The sequence below is a fragment of the Gavialis gangeticus genome, unplaced genomic scaffold, assembly GCF_001723915.1.
Source record: "Gavialis gangeticus isolate Ggan-Ray unplaced genomic scaffold, GavGan_comp1, whole genome shotgun sequence".
In the NCBI taxonomy this organism is placed as follows: Eukaryota; Metazoa; Chordata; order Crocodylia; family Gavialidae; genus Gavialis; species Gavialis gangeticus.
This window is the reverse complement of record NW_017729029.1, coordinates 9,219,131-9,245,335: the sequence shown is the minus strand read 5'-3', so window position 1 is coordinate 9,245,335 and position 26,205 is coordinate 9,219,131. Positions and strand designations below refer to the sequence as shown.

The following is a 26,205-nucleotide window of genomic DNA, read 5'->3' as shown; positions in this document are numbered from 1 at the left end:
GGGTTTGGGGGAGACGCTGTTTCCCCTAGCGCCCGCTGGCATAACAAGGAGTAATGGGCACAAGTTGATGGAGAGGAGGTATAGATTGGACATCCGCAAAAACTACTTCACAGTTAGGGCGGCTAGAAGCTGGAACCAACTTCCAAGGGAAGTGGTGCTGGCCCCTACCCTGGGGGTCTTTAAGAAGAGGCTGGATGCCTACCTGGGTGGACTCATTTGAGTCCCATTTTTGTTTTGGGGTTTTGTTCTCCCGCCCTGGCGGGGGGTCGGGCTAGAAGATCTACTAGGTCCCTTCCGACCCTAAATCTATGAAACTATCTATGAAACTATGACCTGATCTACCTCATGTCGGGCAAGGCAGGGCTGTGAAGATTAATTTGTTATTAATTACTCAGTCATCTGGGGGATTGAGGGAACTGGGGTAGGAGAAACACAAAACACTGTTACAATTCTGTCCTGGAATGATATGGCCCCATCAATTCTCCTCATTTCTCATGCCAAGCTGAAAATCCAGCCTGGCTCCCTTGGAAAGGATCCCAGGCTCACAGCCAACAGCCCCATCAGTCTGGGCTGAGCTTAGCATTGGACAGGAAATTGGGCCCCTGCTGGGCTTTGGCAGTTTGGATAGATATTTTGCATATGTCCTGCTATGCCAGGCAGGGGTGCCCTCAAGCCTGCCACGCATTTCCAGCTAGGCAGCCTCTTTTGCTGGAAGCAGTGCAGCCACATTTGTGCAGTGCTCCAAGCAGGCTGGCTGACCGGTGCTGTCACTTAGAAGTTCTGTACAAATACTGCTGCACCACTCTGGTTTGGAAGTACAGAGCAGTGCATGTGCTTGGGGTGTTGCTGCCTGGCACAGTGATTTTGCCATGCAGATATCACCACTGCAGTCAAAAGGGGCTGTCTGGCTTCTGCCTGTCTTGGGCCTGGGTTCCAGTTGCATCCCAATTCTCCTTATTATGAAGCGTTCACTTGCAGCAGCCCACGTTCCCACACTGAGGGACAAGCATTGACCAGGCTTACAGGAAACAAGACTGGGAAGGGCAGAGGGTAGCAGGAGAGTGGGACTCACTCCACATTTTTGAGGGACACCTTCTGGCTGGGCCGGGTGGCGGCAACGGTGATGTAGATGTGGAGGGCAGCCAAACCCAGCAGCATCTCTGGTTTGGGGTCCATCCCAAAGCGCTCTCTGATCACGTCATTGCGGCTCTGGGTAAGAGAGGAGAGTGCTCAGAACCAGACTGGGGCTTGCCCTGGGGAGGAGGAGCTTCATAAACGCAATGCCAGAGTAGCCACATCCTGCTGCTGAACTATCTTGCCTTAGCAGAGTGTACCAAGCTGCTAGGCACCGGCCTGCTGCTTCCCTGACAGCCATGGACTGGCTGGCATCTCCTTCCACCATCTGCCACCTTGACAGATCTGCCAGCTTTCACCATATCTGACATCTCCATCAAACACGAGGGGGAATGCGGTGTTAATGACAGCCCTGAACAGGTTTACTGCAGGCAGGAAGCTCACAGTACCAGAGCCCTGATCAGCCCTGGGAGGGCACTGCAAAGCCTGCTGGGTAATGCCGAGACTGAAACATCCCTCAAAACAAAAGTGAGGCTGTGTCTGTATTGGCCACAGGCCTCTCTTGGGCTCTCTTTTCCCATCATTTAGCCCAGTATTCCTCACTGTGATGCAGGCAGCCAAGCCCCTACCTGGATGTACAGATATTCAAATGCTGCTGGGTCTCGACGCAGCAGCTCCACTGGGTCCTTGGGGAAGAAGCTCACACGGAAGAGGCATCTCATGCCCTGATAGTGGGTCCTCTGCACCACCTGTCCAGGAGCAGGAGTGACAGCTGGTGAGGCAGGAAGCAGGAGGAGCTTCTATACAGCAGCAGACACATGAGCAGTCCTTGATCCTGCTTAGACTATGCTCTACATGTTATGCTCTTCCCATCTCTGCACAATGGACCTTGCCAGGAAATAGAAATCAGCCTGAACTAAAACCCAAGGCTAATACTGAAATTCACAGGTCAGCCACTCCAAGAAGGCAGGTGCTGCCTAACTGAGGGGAGCTCAGGGCTGTTCCTGCAAAAGATCTTCGGGCCGCAGAAAAAGTAGAAAAATGATGGGTTCAGTTGTGTAGGCACATAGGGACTTGCATAATAACAAAACCGAGCAGGAACTCATGGTACCAGGGACAGGATATGTTAGATCCATAGACTGATAGGCAGTCATCATGGACAAGTGGGGAACTGATACTTGCCCCTCCTGCTACCTGACTATATCCAAACATCAGGCAGTTTGAAGTCAGCCATCAAGGATTTGTATCTGCAGACCTGGAGGCCATCTGGGGACATGCTTCTTCATTCAAGACACTAACCCCTAATTTTCTCCACTTGTGTGATGTTCCTGATGGAGCTCAAGGACTCCCTCTTACATGCAGCTGGTGCTTGTACAGGTGCATACAGATGGAAGGGGCTATATACAGATGGAAGGGGTACATTACTCTGGCTCTCACTAATACCCCTCCTTCCAGCCTACCCATTTTTGCTACAGAGAAGCTATCAGTTCCACATCTCCTGTGGCTAGGGAAAGCACAATAGAGGAATACGAGGTATGTCTTCCCTGTCACCTGGCTAAGGACACTGAGGGTACTGACAGATGTGCAACTCCCTGGTCTAACTCATGGTGCTTTACAGAAAGCACCAAGAATTAGACTGACCCTCCTGATCCAACACATGTTCATTGTTGGATTGGGAGGCTGGATGACTGAGTTCTATTTTGCAGCTGATCTGTGAAGAGGCTGCACATCTGCAGCATCTGTCCCTTAGCCCTGCCCCATCTCTAAGATCCTGTGCTCTCTCAGGATGGGACGGGGAGAAGACAGGGGAGTGAAGTCCATTCTGGGATTTCCCCAGCCTGTTCTGGAGTGGGGGGAGCAGGTGGACTGGAGTCCCCCGCTAAGGTGTGTGTGTGGGGGGCTCCAATCTACCCACGCCACCCTTGAATGGTGGCTGGGCAACCCCCAGACCAAACTCACTCCATTCCCTTCTACCCCAAGCACCTTTGTCTGAGTCTGTATGCAATGACGGTTCAGATTGTCACACAACTGGGTGTTTTTAAGGAGTTTGTAGCTGTGCACTTCTGTCAGTACATGGTTGTACAGTGCTTTCAGTGGTTGATCACATGACAAACCATCACGTCTGTCAGCGCTCTGAATCTGCATGTATTCCAGCCCCTCAGTCCACATAGCGAATATCAGGAAAAGCAAGCTGAGCCTCCTACACAGCTAGGCAGACCCTGAGGCCACTCAGTCATGTCTTTACTGGTTCTAGTACCTGATGAAATGCCAACAGGAACCCAGTGTCTATGGAGAGGGATGGATCCAGGGGAGGTGTGGTGGTGCAATCACATCCCCCTTCTTCAAGCACTCAGTTCTCAGCCTGCATGCACAGTGAGCTCACTGCTCCCATTACACCCCACTTCACAGCACCCTGGAGCTGCTATTGGCTGTCACATGCCACTGGAAGTCCTTCTCCATCCCAGATATCAGCTGTTGGTTACAGCAGTGGAAAAAAATAAACCTTTTTTGCCTCAGAAAGCAAAGCTGCTGAGGAAACTGAATTCCCTTTGCTTCTAGGTTTGGTGGGAGCACAGGACTCCTAGGGTTGGTGGGAGCACAGGACTCCTAAAATGGGACAGAAGCCTGCTGGCAGGAGCTCATCTCCTGCAGCAGGAGCTCATCTCTTGTGAGCAGGCTGAATATACACCACTCCTCTATGCTGCAAGGGCCACTAGCAATGGTGATGAAGAGATGAACCAGGCAACTGGAAGCCTAATGCTTGGCAGCTGGAACCAGAGCTGCTGGTTTTATTCCCTGGCCTTGGACAGTGGTTGTATCCCAGCTCTCCCAGAGCATGCCAGGGATGTTAATTAACACTAACCTCCTCACAGAGACATGGAGCTAAGCCAAATACCACCAGATGGGTCCAGACAAGCCCAGAGCTCCCTCCTCCGAAGTGGCCAGTCTCCCTCTCCACCTCTCCCAGCAGAGACCATCATACCAGCAGCTGTAAATGAAAGACAGAGCCTGGCGGTTCAGGCCTCCCTGAGAGAGAGCTCAGAAGCTTACATGAGCCAGGGGCTGCTTGTCCTGAAGGAGAAGGAACTTGTGGCTCTGCTCTGGGCTGGAGTACTCCAGGACGAGGGCAAAATGCTCAATGTGTCTCAAGGAGAGGCGGTCCTGTAGTGTCACCATCACATCCTGGGAATACAATGCAGAGACAGAGGGAGGGTCACAGAGACCTCAGGAAGTCTTGCCTGAGTGACTGTGTGAGGCTGCATGAGCTGCTACTCCAAGTACAACAGGACTCAGTTATTATGCAGCCCAGTTTCACCATGGACCTGGGTTAGTGTCTACAGTGGTGACTCTAGCCTCACACCTAAAACAAGAGCTAGCAGTTACACAGGCCCTGGCCAGGCAATGCCAACACAGTACTAAGCATCTACTGCAGGGGACTCTTTAGTATGAAGGCAGGTAAGAGGGATCCTCTCTTGAGCAGCAGTGGAGCAGCAATCCCTTATCATGTCAGATGATGGTTCTTGCACCATTCAGTCCATGCTGCATTCTAGGGGTTAAACCCATAGTATTGTATGGACAGGAATCTTGCAGCATGTCACTGACTGTTACAGCAGAGGGAAGGGGTATGGATTCCCAGTCAGGCTGCACTGGGAATTAGAAGAGCATCTTGTTATTGTTAATAGGATTTATGGGTTTAATAATAATTAATCTACCACACTGTAAACCTACCATTTTCCCTCCCAGGCCATCTGTGTAGAGGAAACCTGCACCACTGCTCCAGTAAGCTATACCCAGTGCCAGGACATACTAGAGCACACTGAGGGCCCCCTGTTCATATTCCCACAAAATCATATCTCCTGTTACCTGCAGCAGACTCAGGTGTAATGCAAGAAAGGAAGACAGGGGCCACTGAGAAAGAGCGTACTATTGTCCCCTCCAGGTGCAAACACAGCACCCAAGGAGGGAGTGGCACTGTTCTTTGGTACTGCCACCAGGCAGCAGGGGAATGGGAAACAGAATGAGCCAACGAGAGAAGGGAAGCACAGAAAACAAAGAAGGGCCTGTGTGATTCCAGCTGGGCTCCCACCTTGACGGTCGTCCGGCCATCAAATGTGAATGACTTGATCTGCCCATTCTCCAGGAAAACCTTCAAAACATTGGGGATGAGGAGGAGAGCTTCTTTCTTCAACATGTTCTGGCAAACAAGTCCCATGAGAAGAGAGGATCCCAAGGGGGCGTGGACCAGAGAAGTGTCAGGGGGGAGGTCCACAGGCAGGAAAAGGGGGTATTGGAAGCAAGTGTATGGGTGAGAGGTGGCAAAGGAAAAGGGAGAATGAGGGAGGAAGCCCACAGAATGAGAGACACGGGAGATGGTGGGGGAATGGAGGGGGGAATAGGGATAGATAGGAGGAGGGAGGGGAAGAGAGATAGACAGAGAAAGAGAGAGAGAGAGGATGAATATAATTGATGTACCCATTTCTACAGCCTCTGCTTCTCTAGAATTATGCACCAAGAAAAGGCACATTTTCCTTGAAAACCAGCATCTCTACTGAGCAATTTGAATGCACAAAGGCTGATAAATTCAAAGCTGCCTGGTGGATTCACATTCCCAGTTCCTATTAATTGTAATAGAAACTGGGCATCCTATTCAATTAGGCATCTTTGAAGAGCCCACCTGAGATTCTTAGATCTTTTCTTGCTTATTATCCCAGACTGCAGTGGGGTGGGGAGAAGGAGCTGGGGCTACAGTCAAAGTAACTCTTTCCCAAGGCTTCCCTTTGAAGATCCAGCACAGCACCCACAGCCTGTCTCAAAGCCACAGGAACCCCCCTGCTAACCTGCACGTGTTGTACAAGAAGCTCAGCAAACAACGCTTGCATCATGATAAGCAATGTTTGAATCAGATAATTACTTAATTCATTTTGCTTAAAAATAGAATTTGCTAGAAGCACTTTAAGATTTATTTTTACTACTTCTGCTTAATAAAATCCTGGTGCAATTAAGAGATAATGTCACTGGGATGGAATGTTATTGCAGGGTAAAAGTCTCCTGATGTTACGCAGAAATACCAAGGCAAAATCTGCCCTGTTCATGGCTTCAGTTTCCAAACCCTTTGTATTGGACATTAAGCCACATAACTCTCACTTAAAGTCAACTGGCATCACTCAGCTGAGACCCTGTGCAGTGCTCTAAAAACAACCTGCCCCCAGTCAGAGCAAGAGATGCTGATCTGCTGGAAACCTTCTCTTCTAAGATACCAAATGACTGATCAAGGTTAAAGGATTCTCTCTGATGGGTGCTGCTGCAAGATAGTGATGGAGGTTCACTGTATCATCACAGTCTTGCCACTGTCTGACTAGCTCAGGAGACAGCCCTGCTGTGTGCTTCAGTCACTCAGAGACAGGCTTCTCTGGAGAAGCAGGGCTCCCTTCTAAACAGGGCTGCCAGGAAATGGCTTTCCCTTTCCATGAGAATTTTTGCGATTTCAATATTTTTCCCCATCCAGAAACAGGAAGCACGTCAAAATTTCAAAAATGCCTGTAAACCAATAATCAGCCACTCAGAACATTTTTCTTAAACAGTTTTGAAATGTTTCCTTCAAATTTCAAATTTTTTCTTTAAAAAACTAGTATTTTAGTTTAACTTAAGTAACATTTCATAATGAAAATCTTGAGTAGGAAAACATTTTTCATTAAAAACATTGATCTGAAATATTTTTATTGCTCTAAACCTTTGTGTGTGTGTGTGTGTGTGTGTGTGTGTACTTTTCAAACAAGGAGATTCCCTGACCTTCCTTGTAAAGAATTCTGACTTTGATGGAATGAGACTTTTTGATAAATATATTTCATAAGATAATTATGGGCAAACATGACTTTTTAAGTTTTGTATCCTCATCAGAATAAACTAGCTGAAGTTTTTAAGGTGAGCAACAAAGGGGAAGGAGATTGGATTTATGTGCTTTTGATTCTTTATGAAGAAGTTTAAAGCTCCAAGTCCTTTAGATTAGACTACACTAGACTAGACTAGATGTCAGATCTTTTCTGCTTTGTTATCACTGGGGATAACTGGGGATACCCAAGAAATGAAATAGGACTGAGAGGGCACTTGTTAGGTTTAAAACTATTTTTAGAACCTGTTTAACTCAGATGCTTGCTAAACTGCTAGTAGAAAGGACTTCAGTTTAAAACCCAGCACCTGCTGCTTCTTCAACAAAGGGCAGACAAGGTTCCAATTCACACCAGAGACTTCAAAGGAGCTCTGCATTTGAACCAAGCAAAACCAGTCGTAACACTGATGTATTCATGATGGAGCTGTCTAAAAGGGTGGGGAACCATGTGCCTTTTGAACCACATTAGCTGAGGTAACACAATGGGGGGCCAGGAGCCCTGGGGGATACATAATGCCCCTGCTGTCCTGTCTGACCCTGTGCTGCCACTACTGCATCCCTTCCCACCCTGTGGACTGCATGCAGGGTGCCTCCCCATTACACCCCCTGCTGCTGCTCCCCACACCCTGCATTGTACTCTGTGGCCCCACACCTCCCTGCTGCTTTGGCCACCTCCACTTACCCTTAGCTCCCTGGCTGAAAACTTCTCCACTGCACTGTGCTGCTCAGGCACCCTGGGGCAGAGGCAGGAAGAAGCCTGGGAGCAGTGGGCAGGTAGAAGTCCAGGGCTACAATTTAACCCCATGGGCCACCAATTGGGCAGCCCTGATCCAGAGTATAAACAACAAACCCTGGACAGCTCTTGTACGCACTAATATGATCCATTCAAGTCTTCTAACCACAAAATAAACACTAAGTTTATACAGATAGTGGTCCATATAAACATAGCACAGCCTCTACCAGTAGTGTAACGAGGGATGAGTGACTGAGACACTAGCCCTGGAGTCCAAATTCGAAGGGGTGCAGGAATGTCAACGGTTGCTAGCCTGGACAGTGACTACCACCGTCAGTCTAGCTGCTACAGTCACCAAGGGCAAGAAACTGCTTGTGATGCCTCTGGTTTCCACCTGACAGCTGAAGAAGGAAGGAGTGCTCTAAGATTGCTCCTCTCCTGGGTGTTGGTATTCACTCTTCATCTCTTCACTTGAGCTGTGCAGTCCATGGCTGAGCAGGCTGCTAGTGCACGATACTTTTAGTTCATGTGCTTGGTGTTTCTCAAGAAGTAATAAGCAGGTGCCCTGGGATGTCACTGGATGGTGCCATTTCTGCATGTCCCACTAAGCTGCACTTCATATTTAAGGGCAGGGATACACTCTGATGTTCAGCAGTAGATATGTGCAGCATGGAGTGGTGTATCTGCAACTGAAATGTGTCACATGCGGACATGTGCAGGGCCTGGCATCTGTGCTATGTGCTGCTTTCCGGACAAAGCACCTCAACTGCCCAGTGGCCATTTCTGCCCTATTGCATCCGGCCTCCAATGCCACACTTGGATCTGCCCAAGTACCTAAATAGATAGGGTGCCTATACCATTACCTGTAGCCTGAGTCACTCATGAGCTCAGCTCTCATGGAAATCATACATGTCTTGGCTTGGTTAGGCCCCGGGCCTGCCAAGGTCTTGGTACAGGTGCTCCACACAGATTTTCCCTTATCTAGGAGAGGCCTGGGTAAGCCTCCTCTGCAAGTCCCAAATCCCCTCATCTCACCCAACAATCCCACTTATCTAAGAATCGCAGCGATCATGGGAAACTGGTGCTTCCTGAGTCTGGGGGGGCACAAGTGGCTGACCAGCAGGAGGTCCCCCAGCAGCCCATCGCCGATCCTGGAAGCACCAGTGCTGCCTCTCTTGGTGCCTCCACCCCAGCCAGCGCCAATCTGAGGGGGGTACTAGCTGGAGTTTATCTCGGCGCCCCCACTCCCTGGATGGCAGGGCCAATCTCAGGGGGGGTACATGTCCCTTGTGCCTCCGCTATGCATCACCTATGGCAGAGATGCCTAGTCCCTCTCACATGCAGGCAGGATCCCACAGCTTTTGTTGTTAGCAGAGTTTCTTAGGCAACAGCAGCTGCATGGTTATTCAAGGAGTCAAAATGAACAGACATAACATAAAACCACTCACAGTGGATAACATTATACAAGGACATGGCTGCTGCTGCCAGTACTATTAGCAGCTCTGCTGTCAAGGGAAAACATCTAACCAAAAGCCAAGTCAGAGCATCCTGCTGGAAGGCTGCTTGATCCAGATTCCAGCAGGCTATGCCACAGGTGGGGAAGTCTCCACCAGGCTGCTGAAATCTACCATGTGGGCAAATACATCTATCCTGGTCAGAACTGGTTTGAGGCAAACAGAGAGTGTAGCACAGCCCAGCCAGGGCTCTGGGAATTACCATCACCCTATGAAATACACTGGACAGTAGCACAGAAGTCTGAGTATGGGTACAGTAGGCTCCCACAGGCCTGCTCCTCTCAGCAGATGGGCAGCTGTTTCTATCACCTCAAGCCTTCAGGGGGCCCTTGCTGTGATACCAAGCAGTGTACACTCCAGGAGTCTCACCTGGAGCTGGTAGTGACTATGGGGGGCATTTTGTGTACCCGACATTCCTAGAGGTATTCTATCACATCATAGACCAGTTTTACTCACATTCCTGATTCACCCACCAGTCCCTTCTCACATATCTGCAAGTCAATCTCCGTCTGTCCTTCAGTGCTACGGAGATGGACACAGCAGCTCTAGTTTCTCCTTTACAGAAGGAGGTCTGAAATGTAGAGGTATCTTATGTTTGAATTACTGAGGGATGTTGTATATCACGTGACAGCCTTATGACCCACACACAGAAATCCGTTTGCCATGCTACTTTCCTTATACTGAAATCCCCTTGGACCACACTGCAGCCTTTTTAGGTGGTCTAACAGAATTCCCTGGATGTGAGCACTTCCTTCCTCCAGGGACCCTGAGATAAGATTGGCAGAGATCATTTATGCATTACCCCAGAAACTTCCACAAGGATGGCAGAACCCCCCCACCTCCACACACTTTCTGCATCAGGCTAGCAAGAGCTGCCCAGAAGGGGAGCAGGGTGACAGCAGAAGTGGCAGAACACCAAGAGGGCTCTTGTGTACTCATCCAGGGAGGCACAATGGAAGGAAGAGAGCAAGAGAACTTACTGGGTCTGTCTCACCAACCGTCACCTGTTCGGAAAATCGGACCTTCACGGGGTTGGACCTCAGTTTTGCCTTCTTGGCTGCACTGATGAAAGCAGATTTGGGGGACTGAAAAGAAAAGAAATGGAAAGTTACAATAGCTGGAACTTGGGGAAAGAAGAGGGAGAGGATGACTTTTCTTGGAGATAAGTCAAGAGGGAAGAATGGGAGGCACAAGAGAAGTGTGGATAATTAGGCAAAGCGACTCAGACATTCATGACTTCACATGCCCTGATAGAATGAAGGGCCCAGCGGGTTGCCCTAAATTTCCACCACATGGAAGAATATGCATGGCGCTGGCAGCAGAGGTTCACACATTCATCAGGATAAGAAATCACAGTGTCACAGAGTTCATCTTAGGTAGGAGTGGGTGGGGGAAGGGAAGGATCTGCACATGTCTGTCTGAATCAAAGCTTGGCTTGTGCTCTGAGATGCTGGTCTCCATCATATGAGTTCCAGCTCTCTGTAATGTGTCTGTGGCAGTGACAGTACTTAGGTGAGATGGGTATTGAAGTGAAGCATGTAGCTCAGTAATGGGGAGGCATATGGATAGCCGAGACAGAGCCATGCCTGAGGCACACTCCTGCTACCAAGTGAAGTGCTAACAGCATGGTGGTCATCAGTGTCCTGCCTTGCCTCTCCAAGCCACCGTTGCAATCTGCCCAATTTCCACCTGCATGACAAGCAGGATCCCTGAGGCTTCTCAGGAATTTCTGTGGAGAAGGGAGAATGGCAGCTGCAAAAGGAAAGCATGAGGTTGCAGCAGTAGGAGAGGGCTGGGGAGTGAGAAAAAACTTGGATGACTCAGGGAACTCGTGAGGAGCTCTGGAGCTGTCTGGTATGATCCTCAGCTGTTGTCAATCAAGAAGCTCCAGCGAAGTCAGTCTGATTCACACCAGATGAGGACCTGGCCCTTATCTCTATGTCAGTAGTTACCAAAGACAGTTCAGGTCTCTAGAGATGGCTGTTGTTTCACTAGGCCCAGGCCTAACAAACAAGGTGTCTCATCACACTCTTTGCCTTGGCAATGAATCCCTCTGGGAGATCTCATCAGGTTCAGTTCTCCATAGCCATTGCTGCTGGTCCTCTCCAGTCAGGGATGAGTCATTCTGTCAAGGAGCAAGGTGGAAAGGTTGGTGTTGGCATGGCCTGTGCTCCACAAAGGAAGAGCCTTGGTCTCCAGGGCTCTCTGCCTGGCACATGTCCCCAGCAGGGCTCCCTTCTCACAGCAGGAGCTGGGGGCAAGCTGTTCCTGTGAAAGTGTCTGAGGTTTCGGTCTGAGGGAAGCTGGTGCTGGACTAACATGCTGCCTCACCTGGCTGCTTTCCAGAGGAAGGAGAAAAGCAGTCTGCTTCAGAGGTTGGCATCCACCCCATTCTTTACAGAGCAGCATTCAGCAGGGAGACCTCCTTCCAAGAAATGGGGATAAGTGTGCAGAGGGGATTCTCACACTTATCTCTTTCACCAAGATCAAAAGGTTCAATCAAGAAGAAATGACATCCTGCCTTCATTGCTGGTGGCATGACAGTTCAATCTGTTCCACTGCTACAGGCTCTTTGAGCTCCAAGGTACCTTCATAGTCAGTGCCAGTATCTGTCATTGCTGGGCAGTCTCCAGCTGCATGGCATGCAAATGATGCAAGAGGAACTGGGTAGTTCAATGGCTTGGTTTCTCCAGGGGAGTCCCACTAGGGCTGTCCACCTAGCTCACCAGGGTGTCCTGGACCTGACCACAGACAGGCCACATCTGCACTTATGACTGACTATCGGGCAGCCAGTGCTACTACACCCAGTTTCCCTATAGGTTTCCACTGACAGAGGCTCTGACCAACCCTAGTCAGGGTTTTTATGCCATTCCCTGATGGCTTCTAGCTGGTCCTGCTGTAGCTGTGAGCTCCCCACCTCCCAACATACTCTATACCCTTTTCTTACAGTGACTCCTATTGGTGAAAGATGGTCTGCAGTGGCCATGAGCTCCTCAGTAGTGTTCCTGTATGCTAATTATCCCTCCATCCTGTGGACTGGGCAAGGGATGTAGTAAGCCTGATTGCACAACAGGTTCTTTCTTTCTAACTGAAATGATTTTTGGCTTTATACACAATACTGGAATATTGAAATGCCTTCTGTGCCCTTGCAAGCTGCTCCAAGCAGATAGGCAGATGCAAGCCATATAAAGAGCGAGCTTTGAAGAGAAAAGGATCTCTTACACACATGCGCTCTCGTTCTTTCTCTTCCTCTTTCTCTTTTTTCCCCAGTCCTACCATGTCCTATTGCTAACAGGCCAAGAAACTATCTCCCCCTAACAGGAAATAAGACAAGAATTCAAAGACTTGAATGCTCTCCTTGGGGCATCTGCTGTGCTTTTTGAAGGCACTAGTAGAGCTGGAGGCAAGATGTTTTAATCTTCAGCCTCTGATGAAATGGAAATCTCTATTTGTTTCCAAGCCACAGGTACAGGCTGGCCATGTTGTATCTCCCCTGTGCCTGCTGTGGAATGCACTAGGGTGTCAGTGGTTCCTTACTGGAGGAGGAAGAAGACTGCATCACCAATCTCATTTCATCTGGGGCTTCTGGTCTCGAAGGGGGAACCTCTTGAGCTTTTAGTTGCTAACTAATGAGGTCCTCCGAACCATGTTTTCCTCTAGGAGGCATCTCAGTGTGAACCAGCTGTGACATATATGCATTCTCTAGATTAGTGTTTCCCAAACTTTTCCTCAGCATGACCCTGTTTATGGCCCGTTTCCTCAGCATGGCCCTTCACTCCGACCCACAGCCCCCCACCCCTGTGAACCCATCTGCTGATGTTGCAACCCCATTTGGGATCATGACCCACAGTTTAGGAACTGTTGCTCTAGATCATATCCTAGCTCCCCAGGCACTGCACAGGCCTGGACTTCGCAACCCCCTGCCCCTGCACCATACTGGGCTTCCAGTGGAAGAGCTGAAGGCTGTTGCATTGTTCCTGGTTCTCACCTGATGGGTCTGCAGCACAGTGAGGATAATGAAGTCCTTGGCACTCCTACACAGGAAGGGACAGGAGGAAAAAGATGAAGACAGATGAGTTAACTCTGAGCCCCAGCCCCCAGAACACACACATGTAGAAAAGAGGGAATGAAAATAACACATGAAAGAGAGTTCAGATGGCAAAATCTTTCCCCACCTAACCAGATGGTAGCTCAGATTTTCTCAGTCACCTACAGGAGCTTTCCATGCCAGGTAATAGAGATGCTGGCTGTGTCTCACATGACAGCTGCAAACTTTTCTCTTGCATCCTAGGGTGTCTGCATTTCTGTCCCTCCCAACTCTGCTGCAGAAATACCCTTGAATGTGCCACACTAATTATGGAATCATGGTTACTCTAGGGCCAGCATTAACTGCTCTGTGTCACTAGAATTTGCTCACAATCTGTGCAAAGAACAATCTTAGCAGGTGGTTTCAGAGACAAAGCTTCATGGGCCAAATCCTTAGCTGATGTAAACTGGTATCACTCTGGCTTCACTGATAAGGATAGCCAAGGATCAGGGCCTGGGTTTCATGCAGGACAGGCCATGTTTCTCTTTTTTTGGAGAAGAGGTAGGTTGAGCTGCCATGGAAAGAAAGAGAGGTCTTTGGGACCTTCATTTGATGGCCCATATACTTAACCTGCAGAGATTTTAAGGGGTGAAGATTGTGGATTGCAAGTAAATCTGAACAGATGTGGCCCCTGCACACACCTCTCATAAGGGGCACAAACCTACCAGGGTTTAAAACTGAATTCAAGTGGATGTAGTGGCAGGAAACATCTTCAGGCCAGGGGGCAAGAGACAGTCGTATTGGCTGTGGGGGAGCTAGAGCAGTACAACATGCCATGCCCAGAGATTCACTGCTAGAAGGCCTCTTGCCTTACATGTTTTACACATGTTTGAATGGTGAGCTCATCCTCCCCATTAGCACAAACTTCAGCAGCACTGGCTTTGTGATGCATTGTCCTGGACTTAGGCAAGGGCAGAATTTGGCCAGAGTTTTGTGGGTGGCCCAAGTCTCAAGGTTTCCAGCTAACTCTGAAGTTGACTCAGGTATGATCCTTTATTCCTGTGCCCATTCCCTGAGTGGGTAGGGGCTTACAGCTTCACCCAGCCCAAGGAAGAAATCAAAAGAGGGAACCTACAGCAGCAGAGGAAACCCCTAAATCAGAGAGTGAATCCTGAAAAACAGCCTCATCTCTTAAAACCTTGGTCTTCCCAAACAACATCCACAGCATCAGCATCAGGAACAAGGGCTGTACCTAGATGGGCAAGCATGTAATTTGGATGAAGGCTACTCTCAGTATCAGTCTATCAGTCTTCAGCAAGTCAAGCTGCCTCACAGCAGTGCTGCCTGCACTAACTGGATTCCAGGAGGGTGAACTGCTTCAAAGCAGTGCCCTGATGACTCCTACTGGGTGAACGTGGTCACAATAGAGCCCAAGAGTGGCCACTGCCTCAGTGTTAGCTCCTGTGCCTCAGTGCCCAGGCACTGCTAGTTACCAGGCTGCTCCCTGGGTTTATCATAATCTAAAACTCTCTGAGGACTACCTTCCTGCCTTGTTCTCTCCTCCCACATTGGCTCCCTCACCCCCAGGATGAGTTATTAGAGAAGGCTGTTACCTGACAAGCTCAATGAATCTCCCTCTGGGGGCTTCACTCACATCCTCATCGTTTATGGCCAGAATCTGGTCTCCTGCCAAGAGCTTATCCTCAGAGGGGCCTCCTGCCAGGAAGAGAGTGGGTGTTAGCCCCTGCCTCGGATTCTCCTTCTGCCAAATGTGTTCTGCTTCATGTGGGCGAGACAGAGCAGAATAGGGCTGTTCTGTCCATGCTCTGTGAAGCAGGCCTCAGGCCCTGTCATTCTCAGAGTCCAGTGCTCATGTCCCTATTCCCCATGGCAGGGAGGTCATATGGGGGTGAATAGCTATGGCTGGCCACAAGCAGGCTCAGAGAATTCACACGGACCTTTAAAAAGAAACCAGTGCTGTGTGGCAGAGCCAGCTCATGCTCACCAAAGAATCCGCCAGGTAAGGATAGCTGTTGGGCTGAAAGGAGCCTAATTAGAGGTGGGCTGAAACCCACTGGGAGCAACCAGCTCAGTATATGCTGGTGCCCTATGTGAAGAAAGTCTTTGCAGTCACTGGTTCCTCAGGCTGCCTTCCTCCTATCTTCTACCAGGCTGTCCACTCAGTTTGGCAACCCCAATCTATGTCCCTCTTCCTTGGAACAGCCCAAGTGGCAAATCTCCCTGGCAGACCCAGAGCCCCTTTAGAAGTAGCAGGCTCCATGCCAACCATGTCCCTGGCTTCTCTGCTGTCGGTCCAGCCATGCTGTTCCTTCCTCCTGTGTTTACATTCAGCATTTTGCATTTTCTCCATCACTGCCTGCACTTCTTCAACTCTTCCACTCAGCTCAAGGCCTCCTGGTGCAGGCTAGGAATGGCTCCTTTGGAGCCACCTCTGAGGTAGACATCATGGCTGCTAACCGGCATCATGAGGGACTCTTGGGCCTCCTGCCACCGTGGGCATGGGACAGGCTGGGTCAGGGAGACAGTTGCTGAACTTCCATGATGTTACAGACACCCTCCCTTCCATCCCCCTCTAGAGTCTGTATATGAGAATCCCATCCACATCCCCAACCTTTAGTCCATTGTCAGCTACAGAGACTTCACACCCATCCCACCCAGTTCTGCATTGTCTGTTTGAGATTCCCATATCCCTGTTCCAGACTGTAGGGTAGCTATACCCTCTTGGTAAACATCCAGTCCCCATGCAGTATGGCATCCAAATACTAACTAAACTTCTCCTGGTCCTTAGTCCATACCTAGCTCCCCACCTCTCTGAGCTGCCCAGTCCAGATAGTCATGTCCCAATTGAAAGCTGTGACAGGCATAGAGATCTGTACTTATGCCTTGCTTCCTACCTGTTGTCACAGATCGCACCACCACCGGCTTCTCACTGCCGGCCACGAAACCAAAGCCGTAGTTGGGGTCACGTTGAATCTTCACCTGTCGGAGAGTGTCTGAAGGCAGCTGACTACATTCCATATCATCACCGCTTTCCTCCTGCATCACATGACTGGTGGCCACACACACAAGGGAGAGGAAGAAGGAGTGTTATAGATCTGTATGCATAACCAAACTGAGCCATGAGCCATGTTAAAAGGACACAGGGCAGTAATGTAATATAACGACCTCCCCACACCATGCTCATGCATCATCAGCATTTTCACACTAAGGAGCTTTGCTGAGCAGGGTGCCGCCAGCAGACATACATGGTCAGGCCTTCTCTCCCAAAGTAGCTTGCTTCAGTTTTGAGATACTCTCCAAGGGAATGGGAGGGAGGGAACTGAATGGGAGATGTACTTGGTGATAGGAAGGTGAAGCACTTTCTAGGTCTCTTCCCCTATTACTCTCCAACAAACCTCATGGACTCCCCCCTCCCTAAACTGCAGATGCTGCAAGCTTTCCCTGGGAGCCAGATGCCTAGCTCTGTTCTCTCTGCCTCCTCCGTCATGGCCAGAAATTCAGATTCTGCAGCTGGAATGTAGCTGACAATGTTGCTGATGGTGCTTGAGGCAGCCAGTCCCCTCGTTCTGAGCAGCACTGGTGCTGCAGGGCTAATGGAACCAAACATGTTTTGGTCAATACAGTCTGACCAGAGGCACAACAAGGAGCAAGTAAATGGTGGAACGTGTAATGCTCACATCACCACCCTCTGGCTTCAGCCCCACACGGGCAAGACCTCCATGCACTTTGGGGAGCTGATCTCTGCATTATACCATCATACTCTCTGTTCCCATCTCATGACCTTGCTTCACTGCCTATGCCTTACCGCTTCCAGCTGCCAGGCTTGTCCATCCTATTCCTTTTAGCAGATTCTTTTCACTCCAGATGGACCTCACTGGCCTACTCAACTTATTCTCCATGCGAATCTGATTGGAAGAATTTCCTCCTCTCAGTACATCTAATTTGTCAGTAGCTGCTTTTTCTCCCTAATTTTCCTAAGCAACAATGTATTGATTAATGCTGTGATACAAGTGAAATCTACAACAATAACAATATCCTTTCCATGTCTAGATAGCGTGACTGACTTGGCCAGTTACAGAATGAAGGTTGTTCATTAGACTAGAGAGTCACCTTGGACATACAGAAAGCATTCATCTATGGGTAACTCTACCAAAACCAATGGTATTCCATCAGGGAAGAATTTAACTCAGCAGGCATACAAAGAGGGAGAGGGGGAAGCAAGCGACATTATAACACAAAAGTTGCCAGCAGGGTGGTGGTACCTGTTCTATTGCCTTCATTTTCCAGAAGGTTAATCTGAGATCCAGAGTGGTTAGATGGCTTGTTTATGTCAGTGGGGGAAAAGGGAGGAGGTGGACCATTAATAGGGCAATAATCTGAGTATTGTCTTGGTTGCTGCTTTGTCTTGCTATGTCTTGCTAAGGTGGTGGCACTGCCCAGTTGTATCAGGGACAGATGGAGCTGTACATAGTTACAGCCGTAACAACAAAATGATGGATAAATTGAAAGCAAATGTTGCATCTGTGCTGCAGACTGCATGTTCCTGTCTAGACAACTTAGTCTGCTTTTAAAGATTCTTCCTGGCCTTTTGGCAAAGAGTCAATTGCTCTGTCTCTTATCAGTTTAGGATTTCATACATTCTCTATCTAATCCAATCTGTCTGCATTTCTAGCCCTTCAAGCACTGTGATATTTCAGATACAAAATTAAGGGCAACAGCTCTGTGTGGCTAAGAGAGAGAGCCTTACCTCTGTTTTAAACTGGCTTCTCAGCTGCAATTCAGCTCAATGCTTCTCTTCCAGGGGCTACGCTGATGAGCTGGAGAACCAGCTCTCTTCTAGGAGCTGGTTAAACAAAGATTTGCTGAAAAAGACAGGACTTTCAGCTTGATAGGACTGGCTTTTTCTGATCTCCAGAGGCACAGAGCTGACCTGTGAGCCCTTTGCTGAGGTGTTTCTTCCCTCCTTCCCCTCTGCTGGATGATGCCGGTAGGTCTTTTTGATTGCTAATCACTATAACCCTAGATTCTGGCAGAAACGACTATATAGCATATGCAACTAGATATGAATTAAGTGATCTGTGTTATGACTGCAGATACTGTGCAACTGCTGTTAACACTACAGAGACACCAACAATGCTCTGGTCCCCTGTCCACATGAATGATTCTCAACCTTTTCCACATCAGACTTCACTGCTTCCTGAGTTCCAATTTCCTTCCCTAATCCTCCTATTTGCAATACAGGAAGGACAGGGTAGTACCTATTGCACTGGTACCTGTTTGCACATCCCTGTTGCTCAGGTGGTTTTATCATGACCATTATCAGCCACATGTCTAGTGCATTGTGGAAGGATATCAATGCACATGATAAAAATACGAACATCTGAAGAAATTGCTGAGCAGAGAAATGGTTGCAGCCTTTCCTGTGGGTGGAAACTTTGCTTGATCGTGAGAGAGTGATCCCAGCTCATGGGTGGGCTTTCCCTGAAATTGTTGTACATTTGAACATTCTTAGGCAGAAAATCTGGAATGAAGAATAAAGTTGGGTGGGTGGGGATTATGCCTTTGCTATACCTAGGGACATTTGGATGCTACAGAGAAAGAAGAGAAGGAAAAATTAAAAAGAAGGTCACCTTTCAAAATCCCTTCATAGCACAGTGCTGAGTTACATTCATCATGGTTGGAACTGCACTGAATGCACTGAGTTTGAACAGGGTCCCCAGATAAGATACTTTCTCCATCTAACACCTGTTTGAAGAAGTACACTCTGGCAAAATCTAAGAAGAAAGATACTCACTGACTGCATGCAGCTGATGGAATAGATTAGTGCTACTCAAGAAGCTGGGTACACCCTTCTTTTCTGCTCCTACACTATTCTGTTTGCAGCAGAATAACATATAGCCAGAAGGGCAAGGATGACTGGGTTTAGTGGGGCAGGGTCACTTTTCAAAACATGGGGGCATTATATGGTAGGCCATTGTCTAGCTTTAGTGGTGCTAGGGCTTCATGACTGGAGGAGCAGGGAGTTGCAGGGGTAGCTGGAAGCACACTGGCAGAGCTGTGGGAGAATCCGGAACTAAGATGGTAGTGGGGCTAAAGATCAGTGCTGAGGGGCATTGGCAGAGCTGTGCAGCAGAAGGAGCTGTACAGGAAAGCTGCGTGAGAAAAGCACGCACCATGCCTAGCTTGCTCTTGCATATGGCTTTACCGTAGCATGGCTGCTGTCATGAGCATTTAAAACAGAATCAAGGAATTCAACCCAAATCAAGCAAATGTCTGAGTGTGAAAAGCTGACTGAAAGCCTCTAAGCATCTCCAGCCTAGAAAGCCTTACCAGAAACCCTGCTGCCTGGGGAAGGCTGGGGGAAGGATGCCTGCAGCTTTCAGCACAGCCAACAAGTTCATACACTTTTCTAGCAAGCCCCTTCTCACTTTGCCCCACCCCTGCTCTCCTGTCTTTCTCCAGGTGAATCAAAACCTACACTTCTTTCATCAGAGAAATCCAGAAATTGCACTCAGATGCCACAGTGACAGGTGGCTATTTAAAACACCCAAGATACCACAGAGCTTCAGACACATGACAGAATTTACCCTGTGAGGTCAAGAAGCATTAATCCCATTTTACAGCTGAAGGAAATGGAGACAGAAAGAGGCTGAGGGCCTTGCTCAAAGAGAAAGTCTACCATAGGGCCAACAACAGGGTTCTGGGATCCTGGCTGTTGGTACAGCACTTTGAGCACAAGACATTCCCTGTGCAATATCCTGCCTCTCCAATGGGGCTGCTCAAGATGTAATGCAAGAGAGGAGGATGGGAGCAGATTAATTCTCTCTAGTCCAGCTAAAAATAATGAGTAAAGTCTATTGACTTCTGCTTTGGCAGCACCACTGGGATTTGAACAGCTGTGGTGCTGATAAAGTACACCTCTGCCCCTGTCAAACACATGAGAAGTGCGGCCTGGAAACCCAACTCCCTGCTAGAACCACATTACTCTTTTATCAGGAGATGTGAGCTGCAGTCAAGTGTATTAAAATGCTAATCCCCAGTGCAGTAATCCAAGGTTTTTAATCACCTGGCCACAGCTCCCAGTCCAGTGCCAGCCTCAGCTCTGAGGACAGGGTTTCTGGAAGTTCACAGGGAACAGGAGCTGCCTGACCTCATCTCCACCTCAGCCAGAGCCTGAGGAGACACTGGCCTCAATTTACCTCAGCAAGAAGGCTGTACACAGAACCCTGCTTCCACACTGATGGGGAGGACAGTGGGGCTCTCCCAGTCAGCTGCTCTCCAAGCCAGTCCTGTAGCCAGGCTTCTGCAAGCTGATTCTTGCCAACACCTTGGGTCCTTCCCAGGGCCTAAGGAATAGCCTCTTTGTATGAGCCCTGCGTGATAGAAGCTGGCTACCTATCACAACCATCACCAGGCAAGGAAAGACTGATGCCTGCAAGTCAGAAAAGATGATTATGTTTCCTGGATTGTTGGACAATAATAAAAAAATAATAGTACAGGTGGCTTGTCATTTTGGAAGAGCACGGTCTGATCTGACTCAGGAGTGAGGGCTTCTGGGTTCTGCTGGATATCTATATATACTCAAGTAGGTCACACAGGATGTCTGCAGTATATATAGGTAAGCCTTAACTTTTTGTGCCTTGGCTTCCCCATCCATAACACAGGAATAAAGTTGTGGGATAATAATGCATTTCTATAATGCATCTGGTGAAGAAAAAAAATGTCTATGAATCTATCCATTTCTGTAAAGCAATCTTACAGTCCTGAATGAACACCTCTTGAGAAGGGTAGGTCAGCATTCAGTACCATTCACTTTCTTTTTTATTGTTAACACTACATGTCACAACATTTTATTTGATTTTATTGAGAGCATAAACAGTAGCACTAAGCACCATGGTCACACTCTTCACCCCCAGATCTCAGATCAAGCTACACAGGAGAATGAATGTCACTACCCTGTGAAGTGGAAGAGGAAGCTGAGGTCCAGTGAGGTGGGGCACCTTGCCTAACGTAATAGGGTCATTCCATGTCTGGACCAGGAATAAAACCCATTTATCTGACCTCCCCTGCCCCCCGCCTTTGCCTTGGCTACTGGAACACACCAGCCTCCATCACAAAGCCCAGGAAACTCTGTTACACTCACATGCTGTAAGGGAGGTCCTTATGAAAAGAAACAGAAAAACCAAATTGAAATGTCACCCCATTGCACACAAGGCTTTCAGATCACCAGTGCAAATGTGTTTATCCATAAGAAATGAGGCAAATCTCTTTGACTTCAGTGAGCTTCATGAGCTTGAGGGGATGTGGGCTTCATTGACAAATTTTATGGCTCCCAGATGGGCTGAACCTAAATTTGGTTCCTTCACTTCCTAGTCAGAAAAATATCAACAGAAATGTTAGAAGGGAAATATCTCAGATTAAAGGACAAAAAAGAACACCTAATTTTAGCTGTAACAAAGTCTGCCATCCTCTAGTAAATGGAGGAAGGGAATAAGTCACAGGCAAAGCTGAATATTAACAATAAAACTCCTTTACTGGGTTCTTAAGCTGCTTCTCTCCTGATAAGACTTCGATGCTTCAGAAGCATTACAAGTAAAATTAAATAGTAAAGGACTTGAGTATTTTAAAGCATGACTTATCCAGTTATCCTAGAACTGTAATATGCTCATCAGCAGGTAAGTAGTATCTGAATCAGAATCAGCTCCAGAATCAGCCTTCCAGCAATTCTTCAGCATTACTCTAGGGGAGACATGAGGAATGGTTATACTGGACCAGTCTGATGGGACAGCTGGTTCAGTATCCCATCTAACAGAACTGGTTGCTTCACAGGAAGAAACCCTGTAACTGGCAGTGAAGGGTTAACATACCCTCAGGGAAAGTGTTCTTCTAGTGCTTGACAGGCAGAGACTGACATATACCCTGACCGTGCAGGATATATGACCCATGGAATAATGCTTATTTTTTCTATATCTTCCTATTCTAACTCTACGGGGTAATTGTATGGAAAATAAAATCATTCCCTTAGTTATGAATTTTCTTCTTTTTCAGCTGTATTACCAATTCCTTTTTTTCTGGTATTAAGAGACAGGAATCTGTCAGGATTGGTCAGAGACAGGAATCTGACAGGAAGTTCCCAATCTCCCTTCCTTCTGCCATTATTGGATACACCTTTATTGACACCCCCTTTTATTTTTCTACAGGAAACAGTCCCAATATGACAGTATTTTAGGTTTTGTCTTTAGGATGAGATCACTTCGGTAGCTTAGTGGAAACAAACCCAACTGGCTTTGACCTCAGCACACTTTTATCCTTTCCTTGGCTACCTTTAGTGAAGCCTTTCAGGACTGTATCTTGAGTGCACAAAGGAGCAGAGCTCTACAAGTTGCTTCCTACAGGAACAGAGAAGCAGATCACTGGGCCATCAAGCCCTGTCAGTGGAGAAATTGTGGGACAGCTGCATCTGTACTTCTCTGCATACCAACACTTAGCAAATTTCAGCTGATATTTAAAGTAATAAAAAAACCTTTCTTTAGGGTTGAAGAGAGAACCTCTGGCATGCTGTTTGAGCCTGCAGGCAGGTTGACTTGCTCCATTCAGTAAGACAGGATGTTTACACTGCAGTTAGTAGGCTTCAGTGTCACTACAAGCTTTGCTAACTATTTCACTGTTTATTAATTAGCAGAAATGTCTAGCTCCTCCAATTCTGCAGGGATTGCTTATATATACAAGCCAGTCCCCAGCACCTTAAATGGCCTGTCTGTAGTATCTAACCCCCAGGTACAGCCAATACCTGATATGTCAGAGGACTGTTCTCTTCTGTTCTGGTTCTTACTGTGCACCAATCCTTCTGGTATCTGAGTGTCTCAGAGCATGTTACTATAATGTACCCAGCTAATGGTGCTATGATGAGGGAAGGAAATGACCGCTGCAAGTTACTGGCTAACAATAAAACATTAAGTTAGCTATCCTCCTTACTGGTTGGGAGTCAAGCTGGGTTTCCTTACACTGTGCTGTATAGCTCAGGACAGGTCTGTGTCTGGAGGGAGCCCACATTTCACAGGTACAACAGACAGCCAAACACAAGCATCAGTGTGTAGAGTGAGGTGCAAACATGTCCCCAGTATCTCCACTCTCCACTTCTTTACAGTCTGAGAAACCTGGAAGCCTGGTTTTCCACTGGCCTTCTCCTTGTGCCATCATTTACACAAGGCACTGACTGGCAAAGCAGCAACTAAGAATGATAGGTCCAAAGCAGGAGTTCTCCAGCAAAACCTGGAAAAAGCTTCTGTATCTTCTGAGAAAATAAGACATTCCAGGAGACGGCTTTCATGTCAAATGGAAAAAAATGGAGCTATCTTACACACAGCACTGACTTGCCAGTGGAAGGTATGAGGAATATAGTCAACAGATATTCTGAAAGGCTGTCTGACGTTGGCTCTCTGGCAGGCATTTCCCTTTCAGACGTAAAACAAGAAAACCTCAGAATGCCAGCACAAATGATACAAATCCATGGCAGGATAATGCTTCACTGGTAGAACAATACCCAGCTGCAGCAGAGCCCTTCTTAGCAGTAGAGCTCCAAGTGAGATGCAGAGGAGATCAGCAACATTATCTACATCACACATGGAGAAACTAAAACATAAAGAGATGCAGTGACTGGCCTAAGTCACCCAGCTGAACACTGGCAGAGCTAAGAGCTGAATTTACATGCCCCAAGCCCCTGTCTGTAGTACTCTATGATGGTTAGACTGTCTTTCCCACCTATACTTCCATACAGAAACCAGAAATGTGATGTGAGAGGCCTTCTATGATATCCCAACCCAGGTCCTTCAAGACCTGTTCCCTTATGTTGTCGCAGCCTGTGGCACAAACAATTTCATACTTTATACTAACATCTTGATACCAGGTTTTCTATGCAACAATGGGGTCACATGGCCTTACTAACTGTGGATGTTTTGTGTACCCCAGAGAGAGGAGGGGAAGCCATGCCCCGCTCACTGTGCCTCCTGCTTGTTACCATGGCCTACACACTCCCCAGTGCTTAGCATTCCCAGGATGAGGCGGCCCTTTTACAAATCCAGGTATTGTACAACAAACAGGACTTTCTCTTGTAATTTTCATCTGCCAAACATGATTCTGACCTCAGGGCCCAGCAAACAGATAAGTCCTTCCCAAAGGGGCCGACAACTTCTCCAGGAAAGTCACTTTATGTTTCCTCTCACAGACAGAAACTCTCTTCTGTACTTAATAATAATAATCAGCTTAATAATAATAATCCTCCTTGGGCACATCTACACGTGAATTCATGTTGCATTAAATTTACTGAGCAGTAAGCGGAAATAGGCCAGCGTCTACATGTGTGTTACTGCACAGTAACTAATTGGGTGTAAATTTCATATCTGCATTGTGCAGGTATCAAATATACGTCTAAGTTGGTGTAAGTCGCCACAGTTACTCACAGTACAGGCATGCACATATAGACGTGCACCCATAATGCAAAGTAATTTTTGGTTACTGTGCAGTAAATGTGCACATGTAGATGTGCCCCTTGTGGAGAATATTGCATTATGCAATGGCCACATTGAGGCTGTACCTTCTGAACCCAGGCCAGTGATTAGTGAAACTAGGTCATGTTCACCTTTTCCACATGTAAAGGGAACCCTGGTGGGCTAAGATTTAACATGTTGTCCAGTCCATTAGCAAATTTAAGTGGGCCCCTGGCTCCATCCAGAGGGAAAAGCTGCACATCATAGACTATGTCGGCTGCAGATCTATCTCCTCAGCCCAGCAAAGCTCACGAACCCCAGTCTGATTCCACTCTATGCCTCTTTCAGGCTATTTCATCAGGGCCTTCCATCAAACTCAGATACCCACACAGTAACACAAAACAAGGCTATTCCATACACCAATACATACCTTCCCCCCTTCACTTCTAAGACCTACCAAAGAACCAACCTTCCCTCACTGCTCTCCCAGCCTTTCACATACACTGCCAGAGCTCTTCTCCTCCCCACCCCCAAGTGTGATAACTGAACAGGGCTGACTAGCCTCAGGGCTCAGGGCTTAAAAATGCAGACCACCCTGTAGTAGGCATGATCCTACAAGGCAGTAGGAGTGAACTATGTAAAGATGTGCTACAGGACACAATGACATGATATGGTGAGCCCAGGTAAAATCTGGATTTTTCCACAGAGGCTGGCTCAGTGGTCTGAGCAGGGAAAGTGCTATGGACTATGTTCTGGTGTTATCCTATTTATATATAAATACTAAGTATTTATTTATTCCCCCCTTTGTATGATACACTTATCAAAGCCCCTTGGAGCACAAACCAGACAGTGTTAGATGTCAGCCAGACCAATGTTAACTGATGCAAACACTCTAAAGTCCATCACCAAACAAAACCACAAACAACTCTCCACCAACCCAAGAAGAACAATGTGTGGGTAAACAGAGAGGCCTTGCAATGTGTCCTGAGGATGAACAGCCTGATAGTGCATGGCAGGGATGAATTCCAGAGTCAAGGCCCCTTTGTCAAGAACACTCTTAAAAGAAATATTGGGAGTGCCAGCCCAAGCATCTCCACTGATGTCAGCTGTCACCATCTTCATCACCATCTTCACAGTTGAGGATGATCACCGAGGTCAAGAAAAGGGTTGTGGATGAGTCCGCTGATGTCTATGAAGACTGATCCTAAAGCCGCAGACTCTGACACCACAAGTGGTGGTTAAAGGGAGGGTCAAACTGTGGATTTATTGGTCTTGTCTCCTTTCCTTCCATTTCTGTTGTTTTTCTGCCTCCAGGTGATACAGTTTTCCTCAAAGAAAGATGTACCTTCTCTCACAAGGTGTTGCCAGGTAGCTTTGTCCCAGGCTAGTTTTTCCCAGTTTGTGGTGTCATTCTCACACTTAATGTTTGCCTTGAGGATGTCCTAGAAACGTTTCCTCTGACC

General features: G+C 47.8%; 1 protein-coding gene across 1 annotated transcript in view; it reads right to left on the bottom strand.

Moving 5' to 3' along the window:
- The window catches only part of FRMPD3 (FERM and PDZ domain containing 3), a 75,229-nt gene extending 58,104 nt beyond the window's left edge, over window positions 1-17,125 (bottom strand). Inside the window, exons 1-8 of the mRNA XM_019521189.1 lie at window positions 16,151-17,125; window positions 14,849-14,951; window positions 13,197-13,242; window positions 10,189-10,293; window positions 5,162-5,269; window positions 4,126-4,257; window positions 1,704-1,823; window positions 1,073-1,209 (exon numbers count right to left, since the gene is read on the bottom strand). Coding sequence (XP_019376734.1) covers window positions 1,073-1,209; window positions 1,704-1,823; window positions 4,126-4,257; window positions 5,162-5,269; window positions 10,189-10,293; window positions 13,197-13,242; window positions 14,849-14,951; window positions 16,151-16,298 — 899 coding nt within the window. The 5' untranslated portion in view covers window positions 16,299-17,125. The remainder of the gene's footprint in view (window positions 1-1,072; window positions 1,210-1,703; window positions 1,824-4,125; window positions 4,258-5,161; window positions 5,270-10,188; window positions 10,294-13,196; window positions 13,243-14,848; window positions 14,952-16,150) is intronic.
- Between the last annotated feature and the right edge of the window lie 9,080 nt (window positions 17,126-26,205).